This window comes from Bos mutus, chromosome 3 (genome assembly GCF_027580195.1).
Source record: "Bos mutus isolate GX-2022 chromosome 3, NWIPB_WYAK_1.1, whole genome shotgun sequence".
Lineage (NCBI taxonomy): Eukaryota > Metazoa > Chordata > Mammalia > Artiodactyla > Bovidae > Bos > Bos mutus.
Window position 1 is genome coordinate 117,394,883 of NC_091619.1, and position 26,700 is coordinate 117,421,582.

At 64.5% G+C, this 26,700-nt stretch overlaps 1 protein-coding gene across 2 annotated transcripts in view; it reads left to right on the forward strand.

Annotated features, from left to right (window-relative positions):
* Nucleotides 1–5,807: 5,807 nt before the first annotated feature.
* CROCC2 (ciliary rootlet coiled-coil, rootletin family member 2) overlaps nucleotides 5,808–26,700 on the forward strand; it is a 73,682-nt gene continuing 52,789 nt past the window's right edge. For both annotated transcript variants that reach the window (XM_070368642.1, XM_070368643.1), the window contains exons 1-5: nucleotides 5,808–6,038; nucleotides 20,006–20,156; nucleotides 20,952–21,100; nucleotides 23,479–23,585; nucleotides 24,845–25,010. In XM_070368642.1, the coding sequence (XP_070224743.1) occupies nucleotides 5,961–6,038; nucleotides 20,006–20,156; nucleotides 20,952–21,100; nucleotides 23,479–23,585; nucleotides 24,845–25,010 (651 nt within the window). In that variant the 5' untranslated portion in view covers nucleotides 5,808–5,960. The remainder of the gene's footprint in view (nucleotides 6,039–20,005; nucleotides 20,157–20,951; nucleotides 21,101–23,478; nucleotides 23,586–24,844; nucleotides 25,011–26,700) is intronic.

Sequence of the window (26,700 nt, forward strand, 5' to 3'; positions counted from 1 at the left end):
TCATCACCCCCGGGGCCTGGAGCTGGACCCAGCCTGGTTCCAGAGAGGGCCTCCCTGGGCCAGCCTGGCCGGCCTGGGAAGCCTCGCCCTGCCGCCCACTCCAGCACAGTCCAGCCCCGCCTGCCACTTCACAAATCCCAGCCAGCCTCGGGAAATGCCCTGCCGACCCCGGGCCCCGCCAGGCTGGCCGTGCATCTGTGTTCAGCCACCGCAAGGTCTGCAAACCGTGAACACGGGGCCCTCCCCCGGCCAGGCATCTGGAGACGCTGTGCCTGCAGTGCTCCAGGGGAGCCCCGCCCCGCCCCCGCCTGAGACACCCAGGGAGCTGTGCACACTTCAACGCTGCAGGCAGGACCGGCATCAAGCACTCCGTTCCTGGGGCTTGGAAACCCCCCTAAGAAGCTGCAGCCCCCGCGGGATGTCTCTGCGTCCACACCTCCCGGGATGAGGAGCCCACCACCTCACAAGGCAGCTCGTGATAGTCAACAGAAGGCAGATCCGCATCCTCAGCCCGGCTGGCCCTGCCCTCCGCGGTTAGCCCAGTTAGCCCAGGGCAGCTCCGGCGGCTCAAGCCCACACTGTTAGCAGCCCTCCTGGTGCCCTGCTCATCCGCCTGCCAGGAGGATGCTCAGCTGCAGGGAGACGCACTGGGGCCCTTCCGCCCTGACCTGACCCTCGGCACGGGGTCCTGCCTGCATCTGGAGCCACCGTCTGTGACTCAAGGATTCTCACATTGCTCCAGCGTCACCCTCCCACGAATCTCACCACTCTCCTGAATTCGCCCCGGAGACCTGGCGACGCCTGTCTACCCAAAGTGCCAAGAGCTTTGAGCCAAAGGGAAGGCCCATGCCATGCCCAACGGGCTGCCTTGGGCTCTGCGCCCTGAGGACCCTGGGGCAGGGGCCCTCCCCACCCGGGGCACCAGCCCCTGCCGTCCCTGGAGCACTGCTCCTGGTCAGCAGCTCTGAAGGGCCAGAGGCTGGCCGTGCACGCTCCTCACCCTCCCCGTGCCCATCCTCACCCTTTGCTGGTGCCCCTGCTCCTGGCACCCCACAGCCAGGCCCATGTGCCCCAGGGTCTGGCAGACCCCTCGGACCCAGCAAACTCAACGTGCATCTCCAACCTCCTGCAGAGGGCTCCCCCCGCCCCGCTCCGGTCTCAGGGGAGTCCCGCTTCTGCCCAGCGAGTCCTGGATCTGCTCCCCCACTCCCCACAGACTGTCCACCCCAGCCCACCTCTCCCCAGGCCTCTGGTCCCTGGCTCTGAGCTGTCGGGGCTGGCCCTCCAGGAGACAAACCTGACCAGGAGCCTCTCTGGTGTCATCCCTGTGTCCACGCTCCCAGGAACCTTCTCCTCCATCTCTGGCCAAGCCTCAGCCCCTGCCTGCCTGACCCCTGACCACTCCTGTGTCCCCTCGAGCGGCTTAGGCAGGCTGGTCCCCTGACAGCCCCTGACAACACCCCCACCAGGCATCCTCAGCGTGCTCCCCCACCCAGGGTGGCTGCTGGCGGCCAGAGGCGCTCACACAGCGGGCACTTGGGCAACAAGAGGGATTGTGGGCCCATGGGGCAGACGTCCCGGGAAGCTGGACGTGAGCTCCCTGCAGGGAGAGACGAGGGGAGTGGGCGCCCACCTGGCAGGCCTCAGACCCCGGGACCAGCGACCCACAGACCCCAGCGCAGAGGCACGGGAGCCAGGGGAGTAGGCATGCTCAGTGCCCCAACGGGTCTGACAAGCTCCCCGCGGGCGGGAGGTGCAGGGCAGTTCAGCCCGCGTGTTTGCGTTGCTTCCGCCTCTCAGTGAAACTCAGCGAGGGAGCACATATTTCAGGAATTCCCACGCGCGCTCGAAGGGGCATGCGTCCCCCCGAACAGGCTCCTGAACGGCGGCCCCGACATGGGCTCAGCACAGGTGATGGACAGCCCAGGTGGCCAGGGGCTTGCAGAGAAGGGAAGCCAGGCCCCCCGAAGGACACCGCTAGCAGTCACCCTGGACAGCCTCCGAATGGCCGGGATCAGACCCGGGCTCTGGTCCCCGTCCTCACCTGGAGTGGCCTGCCTCCTCTACATGCCCACGGGTCCAGCCCATTCACGCCACACCCCGTATCACCGGCCACCACCTGACTGGATGGCAGACACGTGCAGGGGTGCCCTGCCCTCAAGGCTGAGCCTGGTCTCCTGAATGCATCCCCCATGCTGTGGCAGGATCTGCCACCACCCCTGGTGCCTGCAGCCCAGGCACTGTCCCCCTGACCACCCGTCGGCCTCAGAGGCTCTGCGGGTAGCCGGGAGGGGCACAGTGGGCGCAGGGGCAGCCAACAGCCCCCAGGAGCCAGCCAGCTGCCTGGCTGCAGCCTCTCCTCCTAGGCTACCCAGCTCTGGTGTGAGCACGAGGGAACACGCAGGACTGGGTGTGCAAGGGGGTGCCGGGCCAATTGACCCTGAGGCTCATGGAGAAGCCGGGGAGGCCGTCATGTCTCGAAGGAGCCTCAAGAGGCCTGTGCGAGCGGGTGCGGGGGTGAGGCTGGGGTGTGAGGCTCTGTCCGTCCATCCAGCGGGGGCTGCAGAGCCCTGAGGGGGTGAGCCGTCTGGGTGCTTGTGGACACTGGGACCCCTCAAGGAGAAGCAGGCGTGCAGGTGACCAGCAACGGTCCCCAGGAAGGTAACCCCCGCCCCACCAAGCGGGCAGTGGACAGCTGACCCATGAAGGTGTCCCAGGCGGGAAGGGAGCCGGGCAGGCACGGATGGACAGGGGTGGGCAAGGCCTGTGGGGAGAGGAGGGGCTCCGCGGGCCCATCACGGTGCGGGGAGGAGCAGGTGAGACAGGGGCCCGGGCAGATGCCCTCTCAGGCCCAGGGAGCGGAAGACCGCCATCGGGGTAGCCCAGGGCGGCCCAGCTCCCATCCAGGCCGGTCAGTCAGCCCAGGGCCAGCCCGCAGCCCACAGCCCTCCCCTGCGTGTATCGGTCGCTCACTCGCATCCGACTCTTTGTGACTGCGTGGACTGTGGCCCGCCAGGCTTCTCCGTCCGCGGGATTTCCAGCCAAGAGCGCTGGAGCGGGTGGCCATTTCCTCCTCCGAGCCCTCCCCTAGGCGCGGTGTCATCGGCACAGCCCGACCCAGGAGTCGACCAGCTCTCTCCTGAAGGTGCCGGGCCGCAGGGGCGGGGGAAGCATTTGCTTCCGGGTCTGCAGGCTGGTGTGGGTCGTTCTTGTTTTTCTTTTCAGTGTGTTTTTGTTGTGACAAAAAGGTAGCAGAAAGCTGGCTGTCTCCTTGCGCCGCCCATGAGCACGGGTGTCGGAAGGCGAGGCCACAAGTCACTCCTACTCCCCTTCCCCAAGACCAGCCCCCAAGCCTGCCCACAGCAGTGCCCTCGGGCAGCCCTCTGAGTGGATGAACACAGCCGGGCCCTGCTCCTGGGGCCTCCCCCCGGCTGGACACCCCCCAGAAAACCAGGGCTGGTAGTCCCCTGTGGTCTCTGGGCAGTGGCCTGCATGTCACGGGAGGTCCCCCGTGCTGCACAGAGACGGGAGGGTTGAGGCCCGTCTCCCACAGTGCACGGGTCCGGGGCCACTCGGGGCGACCCCGAGAGGCTGGCAGGCAGTGCCCCTGAGCCTGAACCTCCCACAAGTACCCCGATCCCGCAGTGCGTCACCCACAGCCTTAAGCGTGGACGGAGGGCCGGGCTGGCCGGAGGCACCGACTCAGAGCGGAGGGTCAGCTGTTCCGGCTCGTGCCCAAGCCTGTGCCCCAGTGTCCAGGACTCGGCTGCATTTTGGTGCCACAGCAGGGTTCTCAGGGCAGCTTCTGTCCAGCACCTGAAGGGGACACAGCCCCAGAGGCCACAGACCAGGGTCGGCGGAGTCCCAGCCACCAGGGGAGCCACTCCTGCCGTGAGCAGTCCCCGGCCATCCCGCACTCGCCTGCCTGGGGTGTGAAGAGGCCCGAGACCCAGGGCCCAGGGTCACGGAGGAGCCCAGCCAGTCAGATCCTGGCCGATCACAGCAGGGCCAGCCTGGAGGCTGCGAGGGTGGGACAGGGACGCCCACCCTCCCCAGGGCTGCTGTGACTCTCCTTCAGAGGACACATCAGGGCTGCGTGTCGTATCCACAGCTGGCACGCCCCCACCAGCTGCACGGCTGCCCAGGGCCTGAAGTGGCCTGAGCACAAGGGAGTCAGCACTTCGCTGAGAGTTTGAGGTCCCATCCTCTCGGGACGGGTCTAGGTCAAGGGTAGTAAATGCTGGGGCCCCCGGGGCCAGGCAAGGCCAGCCAGCTCTGCCTCTGCTTCCCTGCCCCTCATCTTGTGGTTCCCGTCCACTCATGGGCCCAGCGAGGCTGGGGCTCTGCACTGTCCCTGGGGAGTCTGTGGGCGACCTGTCGCCATAGATGCAGTGCGAGCCGAGGAGAATGCAGTGAGGCCCCTGCTTCCACGGGGGAACAGCGCACAGGGCCAGGGCGGCCGCGGGCTGGGCCGGGAGAGGTAGCCAAGGCCACAGCACGGCCCTCAGTGCCCGGGGACTCCCTCCAAGTGCCCGGGGGAGGTGCCGGGTCCGCGTGTGCGAGTCAGGAGAGCCGTGGTCCTCCCCGACCCCACGCTGCCCCCGGCGCATCCCACAGGGCCCACATGCTGAGCACCTCCACAACACCCTCCACTCGGTCCAGAGCGTTCCTTGGGGGCAGTGCCCAGGCCCTGGGCTGAGCCCCACCTGAGGGCCCTGCTGGTCCACTGATGGCCCCGGGTTAAAGCCACAGCATGGACGCCAGGCAGGGAAGCCCTGGGTGGTGCCCACGGGGCCCTTGTGAGCCCTGAGGGGATGGCCACTGGAGCCAGAGAGGCGTCTCCAAAGAGAGGACGCTGGGGGGGCGAGGACCGCAGACCTCTGCATGCTCTGCTCCACCACGAGGCTTCAAGTGGGCAGAACAGGCCGGGGTGGGCGTCAGGTGGGGCAGGGCACGGGCAGGAACAACCCCAGCCACCCAGGCTCACCAGCTGGGCTCGTTTCTGACCGTGAAGTCTGGTCTGGACTCGTCCGAGTAGTCTGCACAGACGGTCACACCCACCTCTGCAGCCCCTGTCCTCCCCCTGCCTGAGCACCCCATGTTGAGCCCCCAGGTAGGAACCCTCCCCGGAGGGCAGGGTCACGCCCTCCAAGCCCCCGAGCCCCCTCCCTGGGGGCAGAAGCAGGCCTGAGCCCCCCGCTCCTGGCCTCACCCATCACCACTCCTGACGGGTCAGCTGCTGCCCGCGCTCGTGTGGCCCCGGGAAGGTGCAGGGGAGGGAGCGGTGGACCGCCCATGGCAAGTGGGACACGCACGACCCCGGGGCAGGTCCCCCGAAGGGCTCCAGGGGACCAGCCTCCAGAAGACACACCCAGGGCTCCCCGGTCCCCCTGCAGGCTCAGTCTGCCCACTCGTTACAGGCTTCACACCACTAAACTCTAGTCCATTTGCAAAGGCTTGGAAAATGCCATGGTTTACGATCCTCAGTCAGGAGGGACTGGCGGTCTGCACGCCTTCCCCACCTACTGTGTGGCCCCCAAGCAACTGCCCAGCGGAGGGCTAGGGCCCTTCCCTGCATGGGTGGGGGTCTGGGGGAGAGGCCAGCCCCTCCCCCATGTGGTCACTCAGGTAGACAGCGTCACCCAGGGCGTCTCCAGGTCTCCAGGGAATCAACTACCGGACAACAGCGTTCCTTGGTCCCCATGGCAACAGAGCCGCCCTCCTGTTTCCAGGGAAACCAAGCCCTCTGCGTCCTGGTTGCTGCAGCAACGCCTATGGGTTCAGTCAGCCACACTGTCCTGCCAACTCAGAGGGGCAGCTGGGCGTCCAGGACAGAGGAGCCAGGTGCTGCCGGGGTGTAGGGCCGGTACACAAACGCAGGTCCCGGCCCGGCCAGGGTCCAGGAGAGTCTCGGGCCGCAGAGCCCCTGCTTTCTCTTGGGTCCTGTGCACCAGCCCGTGATGAGTTCTGCCTCCAGTGAGCCAGGCAACGGGGACTCCGCCGAGCGGTCCCGGCTGGGGCTGGACGCCGTGATCAAGGTCAGTTCTGTGGCCGCCCTCCAGCACCCTCCTGGGCACAGGGGCTGAAGGCCCCTTGGGAGGCAAGGGACCCTGCACAGAAGGGCCACACCTCCCCAGCTGCAAGGGGTACTTTCCACGTGCTCACGTGGTCAGCGCAGACATAGAGTGAGTGTGTGCCCAGATACACACACACACACAGGAACACATGCGCACACATATACGAGCGTACACACAGCTGCACACACAGACACAAGCACACACAGGTGTATACACACACACGAGCACACACAGGTGCACACACAGACACAAGCACACACACAGACAAAAGCACACACACAGGAACACACAGACACACACACACGAGCACACACACAGGTGCACACACAGACACACGAGCACACACACAGACACAGGCACACATACACACAGGAACACACGGACACACACACACGAGCACACACACAGGTGCACACACACACGAGCACACACACAGGCGCACACACAGACACACAAGCACACACGCAGGCGCACACACAGACACACGAGCACACACAGGTGCACACACGTGCAGACTTCAATAGGACAGAGCCTGGGGAGAGTCTGAACTGGAGGCTGGGGACCTGAGCCTAGCCCCAGCCCCCCGATCTGTGCTGTATGAGCTCGGGCAGCCAGCCCCCCTCTCTGCGCCCCGGGCCAGCTGCCTGCACACTGGCGGTGGGGGAGACGGAGGACCCTCCCACCCCAACAGTCTGGCTCACTGCTGCCTTGGTGGCAAAGTGTGGGAGTCAGCGGGCCTTCCTGGAGAGCTGTGGGCCCAGCTGTGGGTGTGGTCCGCCCTAGGGTCTGCTCCGTGAGGCCCAGAAGTCCTGGTTCTGTCTCCCTTTATGGCCCCCACCTGGGTGACAAAAACCACAGCACCTGGGCGTCACCCCCGACGCCCCCCCTTCACTCCAGACCTGCAGCCCAGTGCCCAGCCCTGCCATCCCAGCCCCTTAAGAGCCCCGCACCCCGACCCCCGCTGTCACCTGGCTCCAGCCTCCACAGCCAGCCCGTCCCTACCCTGCCTCACCCCTGGGATCCCAGTGAACCCCTGGGAACCAGCTGACTCAGCCGTTTATTAACCCAGTGACTAGAAGCTCAGAACTATGCTGTAGGGGGTGACGGGTCCCCAGGGAAGAGTCCCGGCCCACAGCTGTGCTGATGATTAGATCACACAGTGGGGCCGTGTGTGCACACCCGGGACGGGCAGGGGCAACGGCAGGATATTTGAATCAGCTGACGCACAAGGCGAGCGCACTGGCCCTGGTGGACTGTCCGCCCGGCTCCGTGAGGCCAGCGCTCCAACGCGCTGAGAGCTGGCAACCAGGCAGGGGCGGGGCGGGGGAGGCAGGGCGGCTCACACCCCCGTTCCCCAGGCAGGCAGCCCCTCACTGGGAGGGGGAACCTATCACCCCTTGGGAGTCCAGGAAAGTAGAGCTTGAGAGCTGAAGTCACTGTGGCTACATGCTGGTTTGAGGGAGAAACACAGGATGGTGCCCACGTCCAGCAGTGGGCAGCGGTGCGTGGCACATGAGGCTGCCCAGCTCCCTCTGCCCACGGGACGCTCTCATCTGAAAGCCGTGGGGAGCCCTGGCAGGTGTGCACAGCCCGCCCGCCAGCACCTGTCATCTGCATGGCAGTGACTGAGATCTCAGGGCAATTACTTGTGGGCGAGCAGACGGGCGGGCGGGCGCCAAAGGCACCCAGACAGGCGGCCCAGACAGATGGCAGGAGAGATGGCTCCTCCAGCCCTCTGGCTGCAGACAGAAACCGAGGGGCCCAGGCAAGGCGCCGCCTGGGGATGGGGCTCACATGCGTGGGACAAGACCTGAAGGGGCTCCCCCGCCCCCAGAGCCCCAGACACCCGCTCGCTGCAGCCAGAGCCGCTGCCCACCCCAGCTTCTCCCTGAGCCCCTTCCAGCCCCCCACCCACACTCAGAGCTGGACTCTCTGAGGGTCTGGACCAGAGCAGGTGGACAAAGCCGGCTGACGGGCAGAGGAGCCCTGGGGAGGAAGATCTGTGATTCTAGACCCAATTCCGTCAGAAGTTTCAGAAAGGTTCAGACTCTTTCTTTTGCACTACGTTTTGAGTCGTGGTGTTTTCTAAGAACTTGTCCATTATATGTCAGTTTTCAAGTTTGCTGCCCGAAGTTGTTCCTAACTTCCTCTCACTGTCGTTCTGAAGCCTGAAAGTCCGAGGCAGGGCAATCTCCCGCCCCTCGGTGCCGGGGGTTTGAGACCCAGGAGTCCCTGGGGACCCAGGACTTTGGGGTGAAGTTCAAGCGAGCCCCTGGCAGGCCCGGATGAGTAAGTCAGCCCCGACCGACAGTCTCCACTGCTGACGCTGCTGGCTGTGGGTGCCCGTTATGGTGTTTGTCTTCTGTTTCATTGATTTGTGTGTTTATTCTTTCTTTGCTTTTCAGTTCTTTGGATTGTTGTTCTTCTCGGTTTTTGAGACATGTGTTTAGCTCTTCTTTAGTGATTCAGTCTTCTGTTTTTTAAAAAAAATTTTACTTAAAAAATTGTAGTAAATTATATATACGTGTGTGTGCATGCTCAGTCACGTTCAACTCTTTGCGACCCCATGGACTGTAGCCCACCAGGCTCCTCTGTCCGTGGGATTTTCCAGGCAAGAATGCTGGAGGGGGTTGCCATTGCCTTCTCCAGAAAAAAAAAATGGTGGTAAATTATATATACACAAAGTTTACCATTTTCACCCCTTTAAAGTGCACAGTTCAATGGCATTAAGTCCACTCACATCGTGCAAGCACCACCACCAGCGTCTCCAGGAGTTTTTCATCTCCCCAGACTGAACTCTGCTCCCGTTAACACTGACTCCCCACCCACCCCCGGCCCTGGTGCCCGTCCCGCTTTCTATCACTACAGATGGCACTGCTCTAGGGCCTCGTATGGGTGCAATCAGGCAATATTTGTTGCCCTGTGTTTGGTTGACCTACTTAGTTAGTGTTGTTCTGTCACTAAGTCGTGTCCAACTCTTTGGGACCCCATGGACTGCAGCACGCCAGGCTTCCTGGTCCTTCACCAACTCCTGGAACTTGCTCAAATTCATGTTCACTGAGTTGATGATGCCATCCAACCATCTCATCCTCTGTCTTCCCCTTCTCCTCCCGCCTCCAATCTTTCCCAGCATCAGAGTCTTTTCCAATGAATTGGCTCTTTGTAGCAGGTGGCCAAAGTACTGGAGCTTCAGCTTCATCATCAGTGCTTCCAATGAATATTCAGAACTGATTTCCCTTAAGATGGACTGGTTGGATCTCCTTGCAGTCCAAGGGACTCTCAAGAGTCTTCTCTAACACCACAGTTCAAAAGCATCAATTCTTTGGCACTCAGCCTTCTTTATGGTCCAACTCTCACATCCATACATGACTACAGGAAAAACCATAGCTTTGACTAGACTGACCTTTATTGGAAAGTGATGTCTCTGCTTTTTAATATGTGTCTAGGTTTGTCACAACTTTCCTTCCAAGGAGCACGCGTCTTTTAATTTCATGGCTTCAGTCACTGTCTGCCGTGATTTTGGAGCCCAAGAATATAAAATCTGTCACTCTTTCCACTTTTTCCCCTTCTATTTGCCATGAAGTGATGGGACCAGATGCCATGATCTTAGTTTTTTGAATATTGAGTTTTAAGCCAGCTTTTTCACTCTCCTCTTTCACCCTCATCAAGAGGCTCTTTAGTTCCTCTTCACTTTCTGCCGTTAGAGTGGTATCATCTGCATATCCAAGGTTACTGATGTTTCTCCCAGCAATCTTGATTCCAGCTTGTCCTTCATCCAGTCTGGCATTTCACATGATGTACTCTGCATAGAAGTTAAATAAGCAGGGTGACAATATACAGCCCTGACGTACTCCTTTCCAAATTTAGAACCAGTCTGTTGTTCCATGTCCAGTTCTAACTGGTGCTTCTTGACCTGCATACAGGTTTCTCAGGAGGCAGGTCAGGTGGGTCCGGTATTCCCATCTCTCCAAGAATTTTCCACAGTTTGTTGTGATTCACACAATCAGAGGCTTTAGCATAGTCAGTGAAGCAGTAGATGTTCTTCTGGAATTCCCTTGCTTTTTCTATGACCCAATGGATGTTGGCAATTTGATCTTTGGTTCGTCTGCCTTTTCTAAATCCAGCTTGAATATCTGGAGGTTCTCAGTTCACATAGTGTTGAAGCCTAGCTTGACAGATTTTGAGCATTACTTTGGTGGTGTGTGAAATGAGTGCAATTGTGCGGTAGTTTGATCATTCTTTGGCATTGCCTTTGTGATTGAAATGAAAACTGACCTTTTCCAGTCCTGTGGCCATATGGTTCTCATCACCTGTATCCCATGCCCCCCCAACTCACCACCAGTGAGGTAGGAATTTCCTTGAGGGAGGGGGGAACCAAGGCTGCCAGGTGACGGTCATGGGGCTGGACCCCACATCACCGAGGCACCAAGTCTGCTCCTCCACTCTCCACAGGAGCATTTCGTAAAGCAATTCCCTGCCTGCCCACCCCTCCACTCTCTATCCAGCAATTAAATAAACTTCATTTCTAGGTAAATATATATATAGGCTTTGGAAATCATGAGGTTTCTGTAGCAACAGCTCACCTCTGACGTTAGAGCATGAAGACAGCCATGGACAGTGTGTGTGCAAATGGGTGGGGTGATTTTCCCAGAAAGCTTTACTTACGAACAACTGGCAGGCCTGAATCTGGCCTGCAGATGGAGTCTGCTGAGCTCAGGATTAGCGGACGAAGGAATAAAGGGATAGTCGCGTGGGTACCGTCATACAAATGGTGGTAGACAGTTGAGCGGGTGGGCGGGCGTGGTGGACAGGCGGGCGGTGGGCGTGTGGACAGTTGGTGGTGGGCGGGCGTGGTGGACAGGCGTGGACAGGCGGGCGTGTGAACAGGCGGGCGTGTGGACGTGTGGACAGGCGGGCGTGGACAGACAGGCGGCGGTGGGACAGGCGTGGTGGACAGGCGGCGTGGTGGACAGGCGGGCGTGGTGGACAGGCGGGCGTGTGGACAGGCGGGCGTGGTGGACAGGCGGGCGTGGTGGACAGGCGGGCGTGGTGGACAGGCGGGCGTGGTGGACAGGCGGGCGGCGGCGTGTAGTGGACAGTGGTGGACAGGCGGCGTGGTGGACAGGCGGCGTGGTGGACAGGCGGCGTGTGGACAGTGGGCATGGTGGACAGGCGGCGTGTGGACAGTGGGCATGGTGGACAGGCGTGGTGGACAGGCGGCGTAGTGGACAGCGGGCGTGTGGACAGTGGGCATGGTGGACGCGGCGTGGTGGACAGGCGGGCGTGTGGACAGGTGGGCGTGGTGGACGGGCGGCGACAGTGGACAGCGGCGTGTGGACGGTGGACAGGCGGGCGTGTGGTGGACAGGCGGCGTGGACAGGCGGCGTGGTGGACAGGAGGGCGTGGTGGACAGGGGCGTGGTAGGACGCGTGGACAGGTGGGCGTGGTGGACAGGCGGGCGTGTGGGCGGCGTGTGGACGCGGCGGCGGCGTGTGGACAGGCGGCGTGGTGGACAGGCGGCGTGTGGACAGGCGGCGTGGTGGACGGGCGTGGTGGACAGCGAAGCGTGTGGACAGGCGGCGTGGTGGACAGGCGGGCGTGGTGGACAGCGGCGTGGTGGGTGGTGGGCGTGGTGGACGAAGCGGCGTGTGGACAGGCGGCGTGGTGGACAGTGGCGTAGTGGACAGCGGGCGTGTGGACAGGCGCGTGTGGACAGGCGGGCGTGGTGGACAGGCGGCGCGGCGTGGGACGCGGCGTGGTGGACAGGCGGGCGTGGTGGACAGGCGGGCGTGGTGGACAGGCGGGCGTGGTGGACAGGCGGGCGTGGTGGACAGGCGGGCGTGGTGGACAGGTGGGCGTGGTGGACAGGCGGGCGTGGTGGACAGGTGGGCGTGGTGGACAGGCGGCCGGTTGGAAAAGTCATCATCCTCGAAGTGTGGCAGTGAGAGCAGAAGCCCCTATTCTGGAAACTGGCCTTTGTGATGAAAACTCACTGGATATCCTTTTCATCTCTGGTTGGCGTGTTGTGTGCACACAAAAACATACAGGCATCCTGAGTGCACAGCTCAACATCCTCCCCAGCACTTGGCATTTCCTGTCCTTTTCCTAGTCAGCCATTATGGTGAACATACAGGGATATCACAGGGCTTGGCGGGTGGCTCAAGGGTAAAGAATCCACCTGCAGTGCAGAAGCTGCAGGAGACCTGGGTTCAATCCCTGGGTCAGGAAGATCCCTTGGAGGAGGGTATGGCGACCCACTCCAGTACCCTTGCATGGAGAATCCCAAGGGCAGAGGAGCCTGGCGGGCTACAGTCCACAGAGAGTCGGGCACGACCGAGCAACCGAGCACCACGCAGGCACAGGGAGAGCGCATACGACTCTGGTCGCCACTGACCCAGCGACCAGTGGAGCTGAGCGCACTCCTGGTTTCCTGGCCCTGTGGGCATCGCCCTCTGCGAGGGGTCTGCTCTGCATCGTGCCCAGCTGTGCTCTGGGGCGCCTTCGCTGCTTATTATTGATCTGGGTTTGACCGCGTAATCTGGAGGCAGCCCTTTATTGAACGCGTGCGCTGCAAATGTCTCCTGGGCGCCTTTGGCCCTCCTGACGGTGCTTCTGAGCAGCAGTTCAGGCACCACCTGCCACTTTCCCCCTTAGGTTCGTGCTGCTCGTGACCTATTGAAGAAACACACTGGGCCTACTCCAAGGTCACAAAGACGTTCTTCCACGCTTTCTCTTAAAGGTTTTATTGTGTGACACGCACAGTTAGACACGCAATCTATCCTGAACCCATCTCTGCGTGGCGTGAGGTGCGGCCCACCATGCGTTCCCTTCTATGTGAACAGCCAGGCAACCTGGCTCCACTTCGAAAACCACGCCAGCTTCCAAGGCCCCGCGTGTCATCTGTCGCCACCCAGCGTGTGCACGCGTCTGGGCGTGTGCATATACGCTCCTCCACGGGTCGGGTGGTCCTTACACCAACGCCACCCTACCCTCGTCACTGCGGATCCGTGACACGTCTCCACGCCTGGGAGCATAAGCTTTGTTCTTCTTCCTGATTCCCTCCATAATTTTGCCTCTCCCATAGGAATTTTCAAATCAGTCCGTTAATTTCTCCAATACCGGCTACTCACTCCGGTATTTTGGCCTGAGAAATCCCAAGGGCAGAGGAACCTGGAGGGCTACAGTCCACGTGATTGCAAAGAGTCGAACACAACTGTGACTAACATTTTCACATTTTTCCATATGCATTTTCGAATCAGTTTGTTAATTTCTACAAGCTAAAAACACTGCTGGAGTTTGGACTCGGATTTCATTGAGTCTACAGACCAATCTGAGGGGCTCGAGTCTTCCAATTCACAGACAGAACCGCTCTTCCATTCACGCTTCTGCCACTTCTACTCAGTGCCATTCTCAATGGAGAGGCCCGGCACGTTTTACTACTACAATTGCTCCTGGTGTTTGACCCGTTGGGTTGCTTACTGTTTTTAAAATGATGGTAGCTGAGAACCCAACCCTGTTCAGAGGGTCGTTCCAGCCCAAGGCATCTTCAAAGTGCTCTGTCGCTGACCTTGCAAACGGAGAGGACCCACCCCCATGCGGGTGGCCCCACCGCCCACCTCCGGAGTGCCAGTCCGTCTGGTCCACCGCCCCCGAGGGTCTTCTGTCCTCAGTAGGCACGTCACAGTCTGATGGCTGTTCTAGACACTGCAAAGTGAGTGCTGGCTCCCAGCGCCCTCCTGCGTCCTCCATTTCATTTTTGGTTTAAGATTCCAAAGTTGGGGGGGTGCTGAGGGGGAGGGGAGGAAGGGAAAGGCTCCAGGGGAAAGGAGGCGGTGCCAGCAGGGGGTCGGGGGGGCAGTGATGGGGTCTGTGTTCTGCCTCTGTCTCTGCCACAGGGTCCCCATCTGTACGAGGGGGAGACGGGTGGTCTGGGGGCTTCCCAGAGTCTGGGTGAGGGAGGGCCCATGCATGGGACAAGAGCTGGAAGGATCTGAGAGTGCCAGGGTGTGGCCAAGCCTTGTGTGGACGGCAGCCAGGGTCGCTGCACTCATCAGACAGGCCACGTCCCCCTTCCTGGCTCAGAAATGAGGATGGGGCCCCACAGTCCTCAGCAGAAGTTCAAGCCACCAGCCACCTCTCCTGTATCCCCGCATCCTCCGCCCCCCGCCCCGCACAGACACAGACTGGATGCCCACGTCGCTGCCTCTGCCTCTTCCCGGACTCCTGATCAGAGTCCCATCTGGCTGGTGGACTCTTACCCTTCAAGGTCCAACTCAAATGCCACCTGCTCCAGGAAGCCTGTGTGGGCACCGTGTGCCACCTGCTCCAGGAAGCCTGTGTGGGCACCGGGACACGGGAGCAGCCAGGACCGGCCGGACGCTCCCAGCGTCCTGGACCCGCGTCCCTTCAGTCAGTGATTCAGACTGTGGACTTGGTTTTCAGTCATCCTGGTGCTGACCCGTGTCCGACGAGCCTGCTTACGTGCCAAGTGCTGATGGGGCTGGGGGCTGGGGGTGTGGGTGCAGAGGTGAACGAAATGCTGTCCCCCACCTTCTCAGTGCCTGGTTTCAGGCCTGGCAAGGACTGCCCCATTGTTCCTCTTGAGGACCACACTACTGACTCAGCTCCTGGGGTGGTGCCCAGGGCCCCAGAGACCAGGACCGGGCGGTCCTGAGACGCAGCATGGCGGGGCCAGGTGTTATCCCGGACACAGAGAGGCTCTTTCTCCTAAGGAAGTGCAGCCTGGCAGGTGGCCACCCGGGCACAGGGCCCTCTGTGCCGCAAGCCAAGCCACAGAAGGAGGGCAAGCCGACGTCCGGGGCTGGATTTGACTGGACGCCCCATCCTCGAGTGTGTTCTTCAGGCTGTGCCCAGCCCTGGGGTGCAGGGGGCCCCGTGGGAGTGCCCGGGGCAGAAGAGGAGGGAGGGGCAGGGGCAGAGAAGGAGAGCGGGCTGGGGTGGCCCCAGACTGTCCCTGTTCCCCTGCCGCCAAGGTGGGGAGACCCCAGGCCAGCATGCCTGCGGAGTCCTGCCTCCTGGCCGCTGCGGGGGGGGTGGGGCGGGGCGGGAGGGAGGGGTGTCCAGGGCAGGTCCTGACACCACCACTGCTGTTGTAGACGCGCGACCCTGAGCTGCCTTCTCAGGTGGAGACAACACATATAAATGTGCTGAGAACCCTGAAGGAGCGCCGCGCTTCTCGCTTCACCCTTTTGTCCACAGACAAGGGAGCCCCTCCATTCCCGCTGCTCTGGGGGTGGGGGTCCCAGCCTCCTTCCCAGAGCGGGGTCAGCCACAGCTTCTGCAGCACCCCTCGCGGCCACACGGTGGCGCTGTTGCAGCTCCGCCGCCGCTAACCCCGCCGGCCGGCCGGGCCGCCACCTTCGGACACCCTCACTCACCGGGCTCCTGCCCCCGAGACTGCCTCTGTCCGGGCTGATCCGAGGTCCCCGCCGCTCTCCCGCTCTCGCAGGGTGACCCGACGGGGCTTCTGGCCGCCCTCCCTGCCTCACCACTGGGCCCCTCTGGACCCACCTTGGCCCACCCAGGGGTCTCCCTAGCCCGGCTCTGGGTGTGCAGCAGCCTCACCGCCCCCGGAAGCGGCGGGGCTCCTTTTGCAAGTCCCCCCATCTCTGTGGACCTGTGTGCCTGTGCAAACCCCCGATTCAGAGGGGCCCCTCGGGGGCCGAGGCTGGGCACCAGCAACGGGGACAGTGAGCCTGCTCTGCCTGACCTCCCTCTCTGTTCTTCAGCGGCATCTGCCTCCGAGCCCCCTCAAGTCTGTGAAAATTGGGGTCCCAGGGAAGCAACCCCCACCCTCCACGGAGCCGCAGCCCCCGGGTCCCTGGGACCCCCCTCCCCCCATTTTCAAAGCTGAGAGCACAAGGCTCACGACAGCAGGTGACGGGCCTGGGCTGGGCAGCGAGCCGGCCGGGGCACAGCAGGGACCCTGCCCATCTCTAGAGGGGAGTTCCCCTTGACCTCGGGTGGGCTGACGGGAAGCCCATGGTCCTCGGGCTGGAGGCCCTCCCCGTCCATACAGCCGTACGCGGAGGGTGGCAGTGAGGAATCAAGAGGTGGCCGTCCCACTGGGTCTCCTGCTGGTGGCGTCACACGGAGGCTGTGTCCTCCCGGGGTCCTCAGAGGCAGGCTGAGCTGACGGGGAGAAGGCCCTGGGCACATGGGCAAGCTCCACGGCGGGTCTGGGGTCTTCTGGGAGGCTGAGGCCCAGCCCTGCTGTCCTCTCTGACCGCTGAGATTGCTGCCAGGGGCCTTCTGGAACTTTCCCAGTGCACTCCAGGTCACAGGAGGACAGCCTACCCCAGGGACAGACCAAAACCCGGAGGTGGCCCCCGGCCCACAGAACTGTAGGTGGAGTCGCGGGGTCTCCCGAGGGCAAGGAGGTGGCTGACCGAGGGGTCCAAGCCAAGCGCAGGCCCAGGGGCACGCCCTGGCTGGACGTCCCTCCAACTTGGGGCCCCTCCCTGCCGCCCCCGGGGTTTCTGCAGGGGTTGGGGGGAGGGGCGGGGAGGGGGAGGGGCGCTGGGGGTGGGGGAGGGGGCGGCCTGAGGGCCTCCGCGCACCCCCGCAGCGGCTCCATCTGGGCCGCGGCCCATCGCAGGCACCCGGCCGCAGCTGGAACCCATTACGCCCCCAGCTCCTCCGGGGACGCCCCGGCTAATAAGTGACCCTCTGTAACTGTTAGGAATGAGTCAAGCCTGTGCCGCGGCTCTTTCCCGTTAGCGCAGGGAGGGCGCGGGGGAGGGGGGCCTCGGGCCGGGGCCTTCCTGGCCTAGGAGGAGGCTTCCTGGACGTGACCCCTCAGGGAGGACCGCGGCTCAGCGCCTGCCTGCGGCCTCGCCTTCCTGGAGGACCGGGCAGGTCTTGGTGGTCTTGGCGCCCCCTCCCTGGCTGGGCCCGGAAGGGGCTGCCCGCATCTCCTCCCCTCTCTCAGCCCAGGGAGGGTGCTTACCACACACCGGTCATGCTGAGAGGCGCAGCGAAGGTGCTGCCCAGGGGAGGCAGTGCCTACAGCAGGGGAGGGGGAGCTGCCTCCTCACCCCTGGGTCCTCACTCCGGGCTCCTCACTCCAGGGTCTCACTCCAGGCTCCTCACTCCAGGGTCCTCACTCCAGGATCTCACTTCAGGGTCCTCACTGCAGGCTCCTCACTCCAGGGTCCTCACCCCAGGCTCCTCACTCCAGGGTCTCACTCCAGGGACTCACTCCGAGGTCTTCACTCCGGGGTCCTCACTCCAGGGTCTCACTCCAGGGTCTCACTCCACGGTCTCACTCCAGGGGCTCACTCCAGGGCCCTCACTGCAGGCTCCTCACTCCAGGGGCTCACTCCAGGGCCCTCACTGCAGGCTCCTCACTCCAGGGTCTCACTCCAGGGTCCTCACTGCAGGCTCCTCACTCCAGGGTCCTCACCCCAGGCTCCTCACTCCAGGGTCCTCACTCCAGGATCTCACCCCAGGCTCCTCACTGCAGGCTCCTCACTCCAGGGTCCTCACCCCAGGCTCCTCACTCCAGGCTCCTCACTCCAGGGTCTCACTCCAGGGTCCTCACTCCAGGGTCCTCACTCCGGGCTCCTCACTCCGGGGTCTCACTCTGGGGTCCTCACTCTGGGGTCCTCACTCTGGGGTCCTCACTCCGGGGTCCTCACTCCGGGCTCCTCACTCCAGGGTCTCACTCCAGGGTCTCACTCCGGGGTCCTCACTCCGGGCTCCTCACTCTGGGGTCCTCACTCCGGGGTCTCACTCCGGGGTCCTCACTCCGGGGCCCTCACTCCGGGGTCTCACTCCGGGGTCCTCACTCCACGGCCTTCACTCCAGGGTCTCACTCCAGGGACTCACTCCGAGGTCCTCACTCCGGGGTCCTCACTCCAGGGTCTCACTCCAGGGTCTCACTCCACGGTCTCACTCCAGGGGCTCACTCCAGGGGCTCACTCCAGGGCCCTCAGTCCAGGGCCCTCACTCTGGGGTCCCTCACCCGGGTCCTCACCCAGGGCCCTCACCCAGGGTCTCACTCCAGGGTCTCACTCCACGGTCTCACTCCAGGAGCTCACTCCAGGGGCTCACTCCAGGGCCCTCACTCCAGGGTCTCACTCCAGGGTCTCACTCCACGGTCTCACTCCAGGGGCTCACTTCAGGGGCTCACTCCAGGGCCCTCAGTCCAGGGCCCTCACTCCGGGGTCCTCACTCCGGGGTCCTCACTCTGGGGCCCTCACTCCAGGGTCTCACTCCAGGGTCTCACTCCACGGTCTCACTCCAGGGGCTCACTCCAGGGGCTCACTCCATGGCCCTCACTCCAGGGTCTCACTCCAGGGTCTCACTCCGGGGTCTCACTCTGGGGCCCTCACTCCGGGGCCCTCACTCTGGGGTCCTCACTCCGGGCTCCTCACTCCCGGGTCCTCACTCCCGGGGGTCTCACTCCCGGGGTCTCACTCCGTGGCCGGGCAGCAGGGTTGGCTCAGTTTCTGCGGCTCACTGAGCTGCTTCGGGCAGGGCAGGATCTCTCCGGGGTCATGTATGAGCTCGGACCCTGACTCCCAGCCCCCCTGGAACTGACATGAAAGTGAAGGATTTCTGTCCAGGCAGATTTGAGCAGAAGAGGCCAGGTTTGGGTCCTAGGAGCGCAGATCAGGCTGAGCTTGTACCAGGCATGGCGAGAGGGCAGGGCTGAGCTCAGGAAGCCCTCCGTCCCCTCAGCCTGGCCCAAGATCAGAGACAGGTGAGGGGTCTCGGCCTCACGAGGGTCTTCAGGGAGGGCAGAGGAGGTGAGGGCGGGCAGGTAGAGGCTGTGCAGCGGTTACACACCACGCCCTGAATGGGGTGGAGCCTTGGCAGAGTTCGGGGAAGGGTCTCCGTTTGCTGGAGGACAGGGCGCTGGGCCCTGAGGGGTGGTGAGGGGACCCGAGTCTGTGGCTCTAGAGCCCCCGGGGAGGACATCCACCGCCAGTTCCCCCCTCAGCCTGAACTCATGGCCTGAACCTCATGGCGAACGTCACGTCCGGTGGGCAGCTGGGCACGTCCCGACCCCGGGCAATACCACTCCTCGCGCGCTCATGTCCGGAGTGCTCACGCCGCTTCAGAATTGGCTGCCTCGGCCCTGGCGTTCACACGTCCTCCCCATAGTCGGGGCTGGGATCGGCCCCAGCGCAAAGGCCCTGCCCTGCCTTCAGCCCTGGAGAGCACCCAGGCCCCCAGCGGGCCACCTTCCTGCAGCCAGGAACCCGCAGGGCCGAGGCCAAGTGCCAGCCGGAGCCGGGGAGCCGGGGACCAGCCTCTGGGGACCCAGGACCCCGGGTCTGCTACCGCTCCCAGGCCTGTTCAGAGCGCTTCCGCAGCCACTCACCTGCTCTGGAGGGCCAGGCCGGAGGCCGTGCCCTCTGTGCGCTTGCTGCCCCGCCTCAGTCCTGCCCCACCCCGTCCCCGGGCCCCCACGGCCCCTCCCCGTGGACAGGGTGGCCGGCCTCATCCTCCAGGAAGCCATGTGGGTGCAACCCGGTCCTGCTACTGGTTGCCAGCCCCTCTGTCCACAGGGCTCTGGGCCCACTGGGTGGGGTTCAGGCCCCTCCCTGTCAAACCCCACCGTGAAAACCAGGGGACCGCCTGCTCCAGGGGCGCCAAAGGCGAGGGCTCTGCCTTCCAGCGTCCCCGGAGAGACCCAGGGTGGAGGTCAGGGCAGCCCTGCAGAGGCGCGCAGAGCCTGGGCTAGGAGCTCCCTGACCGCTCTCCCTTCCTCGCCTGAGCACCCCCAGGATGGGCAGGACGCCTGCCCCCTCCACAGGTGGCCTCGGGGGACCTCAGCCTCGCCTGGTCCTCCCCAGGGCGGGGTGGTACCCCTGCCCCAACTCCAGGGGATTCATGGCGGGTAGGCAGCGGTGCCAGGACCTGCCGGCCCCAGGGGTCTCTTGGCGCGTGTCTTTCAGAGGCTGGAGGACACCGTCCTGAGCCCCACGGCCAGCAGAGAAGATCGGGCACTGACCGTGCGCGGGGGGCGCTGGCGGGCCTCCCCCATCCCCGTGCCTGCCCGCATCCGTGACATTGTGGCTGGCAGCCTGGCCGAGGGGCCTCGCCAAGGTGAGGGGCGCCCCAGGGGAGCGGCAGGGCGGTGGGTGGGAGTCCGGCCCCGGGGAGCCCTCCCGCCCTGTGCCCTGGCCTGGCTGGCCCCTCCGGGCCTGTCACCGTCCTGTGCCGGGGTGAGACCCCCACCCTCCCACGGAGTCACCCACGGAGCTAAAAGCTGATCTGCACAGCGTGCTCACCCCTGAGCCGCGGAGACCGTCCCCACCCAGCGTGCATTTCTGTTTGCAACTCTTGCGACTGCCAGTCTCGTTTCTCACTGGATGAGTGAGAATCCTAAAGGCTGGAGCTCGGAAGGCGCAGGTGCAGAGCGGCGGTCCGCCCGAGCTCCGGCCCTGCCCACCGGCCCCACTGCTGGCCCTCTCGCTGTTGGTCACTGTGGCCACCAGCCTGGCCCCAGGCCATGCTCCTGACCCCTCGTGCATGGGTCTCAGAGACCCCTTTTGGTAGTGAGGGCCTCTCCAGCCTCTGAGAGGAGCCAGGGGCCTCGCTGGGTATGTTAAGGAACAAGAGAGCCCCTGCGTGCTTAGAGCAGCACTTCCGGGACCCTGCAGCCCTGAGTCAGCAGTTCTCAAGCCCAGCGGGGGTAGGGGTGCCCAGTGTCCAGGCCGCCCCCACAGGCCCTCTGCTGTGCTGGTTTGGGCTACACTGGGGAGAGACGTGAGTGGGCACGTGCCCACCCAGAGGAGAGGAGGCGCCGCTTCCTTGCACCAGGGGCCCCTGGGCCAGGTGGACAGGCTGCCGGACTGGGGGCTGGACGGCCACGGGCTGACCCTGCTGCTGCACCTGCAGGGCTGCGGGAGCCCCTGGCTTCCCCGGGCTCCGGGCCGGAGGAACACACGCTCCTGCAGGATGAGCTGTCCCGGCTGGAGGACCTGCTGGCCCAGGCGGGCGCCGAGCGGGACGAGCTGGCTGGCAGGTACCACACGGTCAACGAGCGGGTGAGTGCTCAGGGCGCCTGGCAGCCTGCCCTGGGGTGACCCACGGGCCTGCCAGCAGGGGGACGACGGTGGCCAGCCATGGCCGAACCCTGTGCCGCAGAGAGAGAAACTCAGGCTAGAGTGGGCAGGTGAGGCAGGATGGTGCCCAGGGGCCCTGACCCAGCTTAGGCAATGACTTGTGCCTGTCTGCCCAGAGCCCTGGGGGGCGGCCGGGACAGTCCCGACCCGTGGGGCCAGCGCCCTGCCCAGCCCGAGCATGCGGCCACGCCTGCCAAGGGGAGGTGGGCAGGCTGGAAGGAGGTGACTGCACCCCAGCCTCTCCCCTGACAGCCGAGGTGGACAGACAGGCCCTGGACACACCCTCAGTGCCCCCGGCAGCAACAGGGCCTGCCAGGGTGACCGGCTGCAGCAACAGGCCGTTCGGCCCCGAGCTGTGTGGCCGGGAGGGCCTCCGGGTGTGCAGGTGGGGAAACTGAGGCAGAGCGGTGATGGAGGTCACCGGGCAGGGCCTCTGTCTCGTGTCCACCGCCCCAAGTCGTGGCCTCGGAGCAGGACGGGGCAGGCCCACAGCAGGGGTGTTCACAGCCCCTGTGTCTGCACGGCCCCCTGCTCTATGCGACGGGATGGACGACCCCAGGTGAAGAAATAGGCTCACCGCAGGTCCCAGTCATGCAGGGCCGCGCTGTGGGCTGAGAGGTGACCCGGTCTGGCCCTTTCTCTGGTGTGACCAGTGACCGGGGCTGAAAGCGTGATGGCCCCAGCTGGCCATGCCTCCTCGAGGGTCCTAAGGGCTTCCTGGGGTCGGCGGTGTGCCCAGCCCCACGAAGGGGCCCCCCGGACCCTGGTCCTCACCCCCAGCCCCACGAAGGCCCCCCCACCCCCGTCCTCACCCCCAACCCCATGAAGGCCCCCCGGACCCCCGTCCTCACCCCCTGCCCCACGAAGGCCTCCCAGACCCCCATCCTCACCCCACCCCCCAGGGAGCTCCCTGGACCCCCATCCTCACCCCTACCCCACGAAGGGAGCCCCCAACACCCGTCCTTATCCCCAGCTCCACAAGAGGCCCCCAGACCCCTGTCCTCATCCCCAGCCCCACAAAGTCCCCCCGTCCTCACCCCCAGCTCCACAAGAGGCCCCCCAACCCCATCCTCACCTCCACCCCACTAAGGGAGCCCCAACGCCTGTCCTCACCCCCCAGCCTCACAAGAGGCCCCCAACCCCCGTCCTCACCCCCCAGCCTCACAAGAGGCCCCCACCCCATCCTCACCCCCACCCCACGAAGGGGTCCCCCACCCCGTCCTCACCTCCACCCCCCACAGGGAGCTCCTCGGGCAGGACCAGTGGGACGGAAGCACTGGATGAGCTCGCTGCCCTCCCCCTCCCCGGCCCGTGTGGAGCTGGGGGTGGGGGCATCTTCCTAGCACAGGGTGGGGAGATGTTGGGAACAAGAGGCCAGTGGGAATATAAGCCACAGAAGCCCTGCAGCCAGATTAGGCAACCGAGTGAGTCAGTGAGATCCCAGCTCCAGGCCGCGCCCGCCCCCCTGCACACATCCGGCACCCCTTGTGCGGACCACGGAGGAGCCTGGTCTCCCTGAGTGCCCCGGAGGAGACGGGCGGGCGGCGTGGGGGTGGGCGTGACTGCTCCATGGGCCTCTGTCTCCTTCCTCCGCGGGTCCCCCAGCCCCTCCGCGGGCCTCAGGGAGCCCCACCCTCCCGCCTCCTGGGCCCCAGGCCCCGCCGCAGGGGGGCCCTCCGTGCTCCTGGTCTTCCTGTCTCAGCCCCCGCCAGCCGGCCCCCTGGGCCTGCTGCAGCCCCTCCTCGGACCCCCAGAATGTGCTCTGGGTGCAGATCTGGGTGGTGCCCCCGGCCTCCAGCAGCCTCTTTCCCTTGGAGCGAGGTTGCCATCAGCTCAGCCCTGAAGACTCACCGGTGGTCTGGGCCAGTTCCAGGGGCTTCCCTGCCACCAGACCCACCTGGGGGCTGCAGGCCCACCTATGGTGGGGTGGCTTTGTCCCCCTGCTGGATGAGGGGCTGGGGTGGACAGAGGGTCAAGCCCAGGCAGAAGGGGCGGGGTGGGACCCCACGCATACTCACTGCAGTGTGGGTGACCGCAGGCCGGCTCCATGTCCCCTCGCCTGGCCTGACGTGGGGCCTCTTCAGCCGGCCGCGGCACGAGGCGCAGGGCAGCCGTGGGGCCGGCCACCAGCCTGACCCCTCTGACCACACCCCACTCGACCGCACCCCTGACCCCAGCCTAACCCCCACCCAGCTGGAGACCCCCAGAGCCTCCCACCATCCCTGGGAGGGCCCTGTGCCCAAGCCGCCCGGCCCGCAGGGCTTGGAAGCAGCCGGCCAGGTGGGTCATTGCCCTCTCAGCTGCAGGCCCGGCTGCAGGCCACCACGGCCCAGCTGCGGAGGTCGGAGCTGGAGCGCAGCATGGACCTGGAGGACGCCCTGGGCCGTCTGGAGGCGGCCGAGCAGAGGTGAGGCCGGGCGGGCGCGGCCGGCTGGGCTGCAGGGAGCCTGCCGGCAGGGCAGGTGCCCCAGACTGTTGGCGACTCCTCCAGAGAGACTCCGAGTCAGAGCTGGGGGTGCAGAGCAGGGCGGGGCGGGGGCCACACACCTGGGCCTCAGTCTGCTCCCTGTCCTGCCCCTCCCCAGACCCCCACACCAGCTGGGGCAGGGGTTCTGGCCCGTGCTACAAGCAGGGCACCAGAGCTGCCTGTGAGCCTTGGTTGGCCTGGCCAGTCCTGGGGTGTCTCTCAGTTGCCCCCAGTCCCACTCTTCTTCCCACTCCAGCTCTGACCCCCCAGGCCCCTTTGGCTTCAAGCCGCTCTGTGGTCACGACCAGGCTCATTTGAGCACTGTGGGTAATTGTATGTCACCCCCGGCCCCCCAGAGGGAGCCCCAAGCCCCAGGACACGCCCCTGGAGGGAAGAGCATCTCACCAGGGTCCCTGCCGAGGGGGGCAGGCGGGGCGGAGCCCCCAAGGCAGCTCCGTCGCCAGACCCAGGAAGGTTAAGCTGTCTGTGGCATGCTTCCCAGATTTGGTTCCTCCTCAGGGACACTGGCAAAGGATCAGTGCTGAAAAGCATCTTGAAAACCAGTTTTGGAGAAGCGGGGGGTAGGGGCAGGGGCTGCAGAAAATAAACCTCCAAGAGGCTGAAGCCCCCAGAGCGGAGAAGAGCAGAGGAACCCCCATGGGCTCGCAGCCTGGCCAGGAAGTGCGGGCTCTGCAGGGTTTGGGGTCCCCGACTGCAGCCACACACAGGTCTGCCTTGCGGGGAGAGGCCCACAGTCACGGAGGGGTTGCCCCCTCCCCGGCGCACACCTGACCCCTCCCCCCCAGCCCACCCCGCTACAGGAATGTGCCTCCCTCCCAGCCCCGGTTCCCTCAGCTGGGGCTCCTAAGCCCTGACCCTCTTGCTGGTCTGGGGTTCACCTCCACACCCTGGAGTGAACGGCAGCCATAGTCGTGAGGGCAGAACCAGGGAGCTCGGGGAGGGAGGAAAGGACAGCAGATATGTTGGGGGCGGGGCGGGGTGCCAGAGGGGGACCTGAAGCTGGCCTCCGTTTTCTGTCCCTGTCCGCGGGGGAGCCACTGCAGGCAGTCAGCACCACTTAAGAGTGGTGGGGCTGCACAATCAAGCTGGGGTCATCTGAGCCCAGGAGGTCTTGGGGCTGGGGGTCTGAGGGGAGGCTGCCCGCCTACAATCACGCTGCCGCATCCCTGCCCATCCAGGAGCACCGGCCTCTCCCAGGTGAACGCCCTCCTGCGGGAGCAGCTGGAGCAGCTGAGGAAGGCCCACGACAGGCTGGCCGAGGAGCTGGCCAGGACAACGGGCAGCGTGCCCCGTCTGTGGGCCGAGCTGGAGCTGCGGGAAGCACAGCGCCGGACCCACAGAGAGGTGCTCCCCAGCTCCTGCCCATGCGCAGGGTGACGCCCGGCTCGGTGCCCGCGGCTGACGTGGGGGTGGACAGCGAGGACCGGGAGGGGGTGAGCTGGTGGCAGCCCCCGCCACACCACGACCTTGCTCGGCCTGGCCACAGCCATCTGCGGAGTGGGGGACACCAGGTGGGAAGCCCCCCGCTTTGAGAAGGAGCCCAGGGCTGGACTGGGAAGTCGGGTGAGGGCTGAGCCCTGGGCCCCATGTGGCTGCCCTGTGCCAGAGGGAGGAGTCTCCATGGGCCGGACTCCCGGGCCAGCAGGAACCCCACGGCCTCTTACGAAACCCTCAGCCCTGGTTGGGGTCAGGGCACGGGGCTGTGGCCTCAGCCTCACTGCAGCGGCAATGCCGTGTGGACCATGCGGGCTGGTCGCCAGCTGCAGGACTCGCAGTGTGAAGTAGGGCAGGACTTGAGACTGTCAGCCGTGCCTGTGCCTGGCCGCACCTTCCCTGATCTGCCCTGGATGCCCCCCAGCGCCTGCCAGCGGCCTCCAGGGCCGGATTTCTCCCTGGCCATGGGGCAGAGGCCGAGGTGGTCCCCGGGTCCAGGCTGACCCTGCACGGGGGTCCCTCGGACAAGCCCACTGCAGAGGAGCCATCCCAGCTCTTCCCACATGGACCCGGTGGAGCAGGGGCTGCCCCCGCTCTGTGGACATGGCTCTTCCTGCAAGACAGCTGTCCCGGGACAGGAGGGTGTGGGGAGAAGGCATGGCCTTTCCGATCAGATCAGTCCTCACAGGGCGCTGGACTGCCATGGAGCCGGTGAGACAGGGCGGACACCTCACCCCCAGCCTCAGCTGGATGGCGGGACAGGCGCCCCGGAGGCAGACTTGGGTCCAGTCTGGCGCCACCGATCAAGGCTCTCTACTCCCCCTCGGCCTTGAACGCCTCTCCCACTTGCTGGCAGTGGCTTCTCTCAGCACCTTAACGAGGTCCTGGCTCCGTCTCCTGGCTTCCAGCCCGCCAACACCCACTGACCCCTGACTCCTCTGGCGGGCATCACTCTGGCCGCTGGGGGTTCTCTGCTGTGACTTCCTGTGACCTCCGACAGCAGACTTCTGTTTATTCTGCTTCTGCTCATCAGGGTTCCTTCTCCCTTTGTCTGGGGAAGCCGCTGTTCTGTCTTCCACAGTTGCCGGAGTCCCCCCTCCCGCACCCCTCCCCTACTCCCTCCTCTGCTCCTTCCCTCCTCTCCCTCCCTTCCTCCTCCTCTCCCTCCCTCCCTCCTCCCCTCCTTCCCTTCTCCCCCCACCCCTCCTTTCTCCACCCCTCCTCACCCGTCCCCTCCCCTCCCCTCTGCCCCATGCACCTCACGCTTCCTGGGCTCCTTCCTACGCTCTTAGCCTCCTCTACTTATCGCCCTGGTCTATGTCGTAGGTAATTTGTTCAAGCCCACCCTGCTGCTCATCAGTTTCCTCTCCTGGTATCCAATCTCTGTTAAACCTGCCTATTTGGTGTAACTTCTAATACTGTATTTTTCATCTTTAAAGCTCCTGCTTTTATTCTGTTCTCTGCATATCTTAGTCTCACGTTTTCCAGCCCCTGCTCTGTTTGTTGCTGCTGCTGCTAAGTCACGTCAGTCGTGTCCGACTCTGTGCGACCCCATAGATGGCAGCCCACCAGACTCCACTGTCCCTGGGACTCTCCAGGC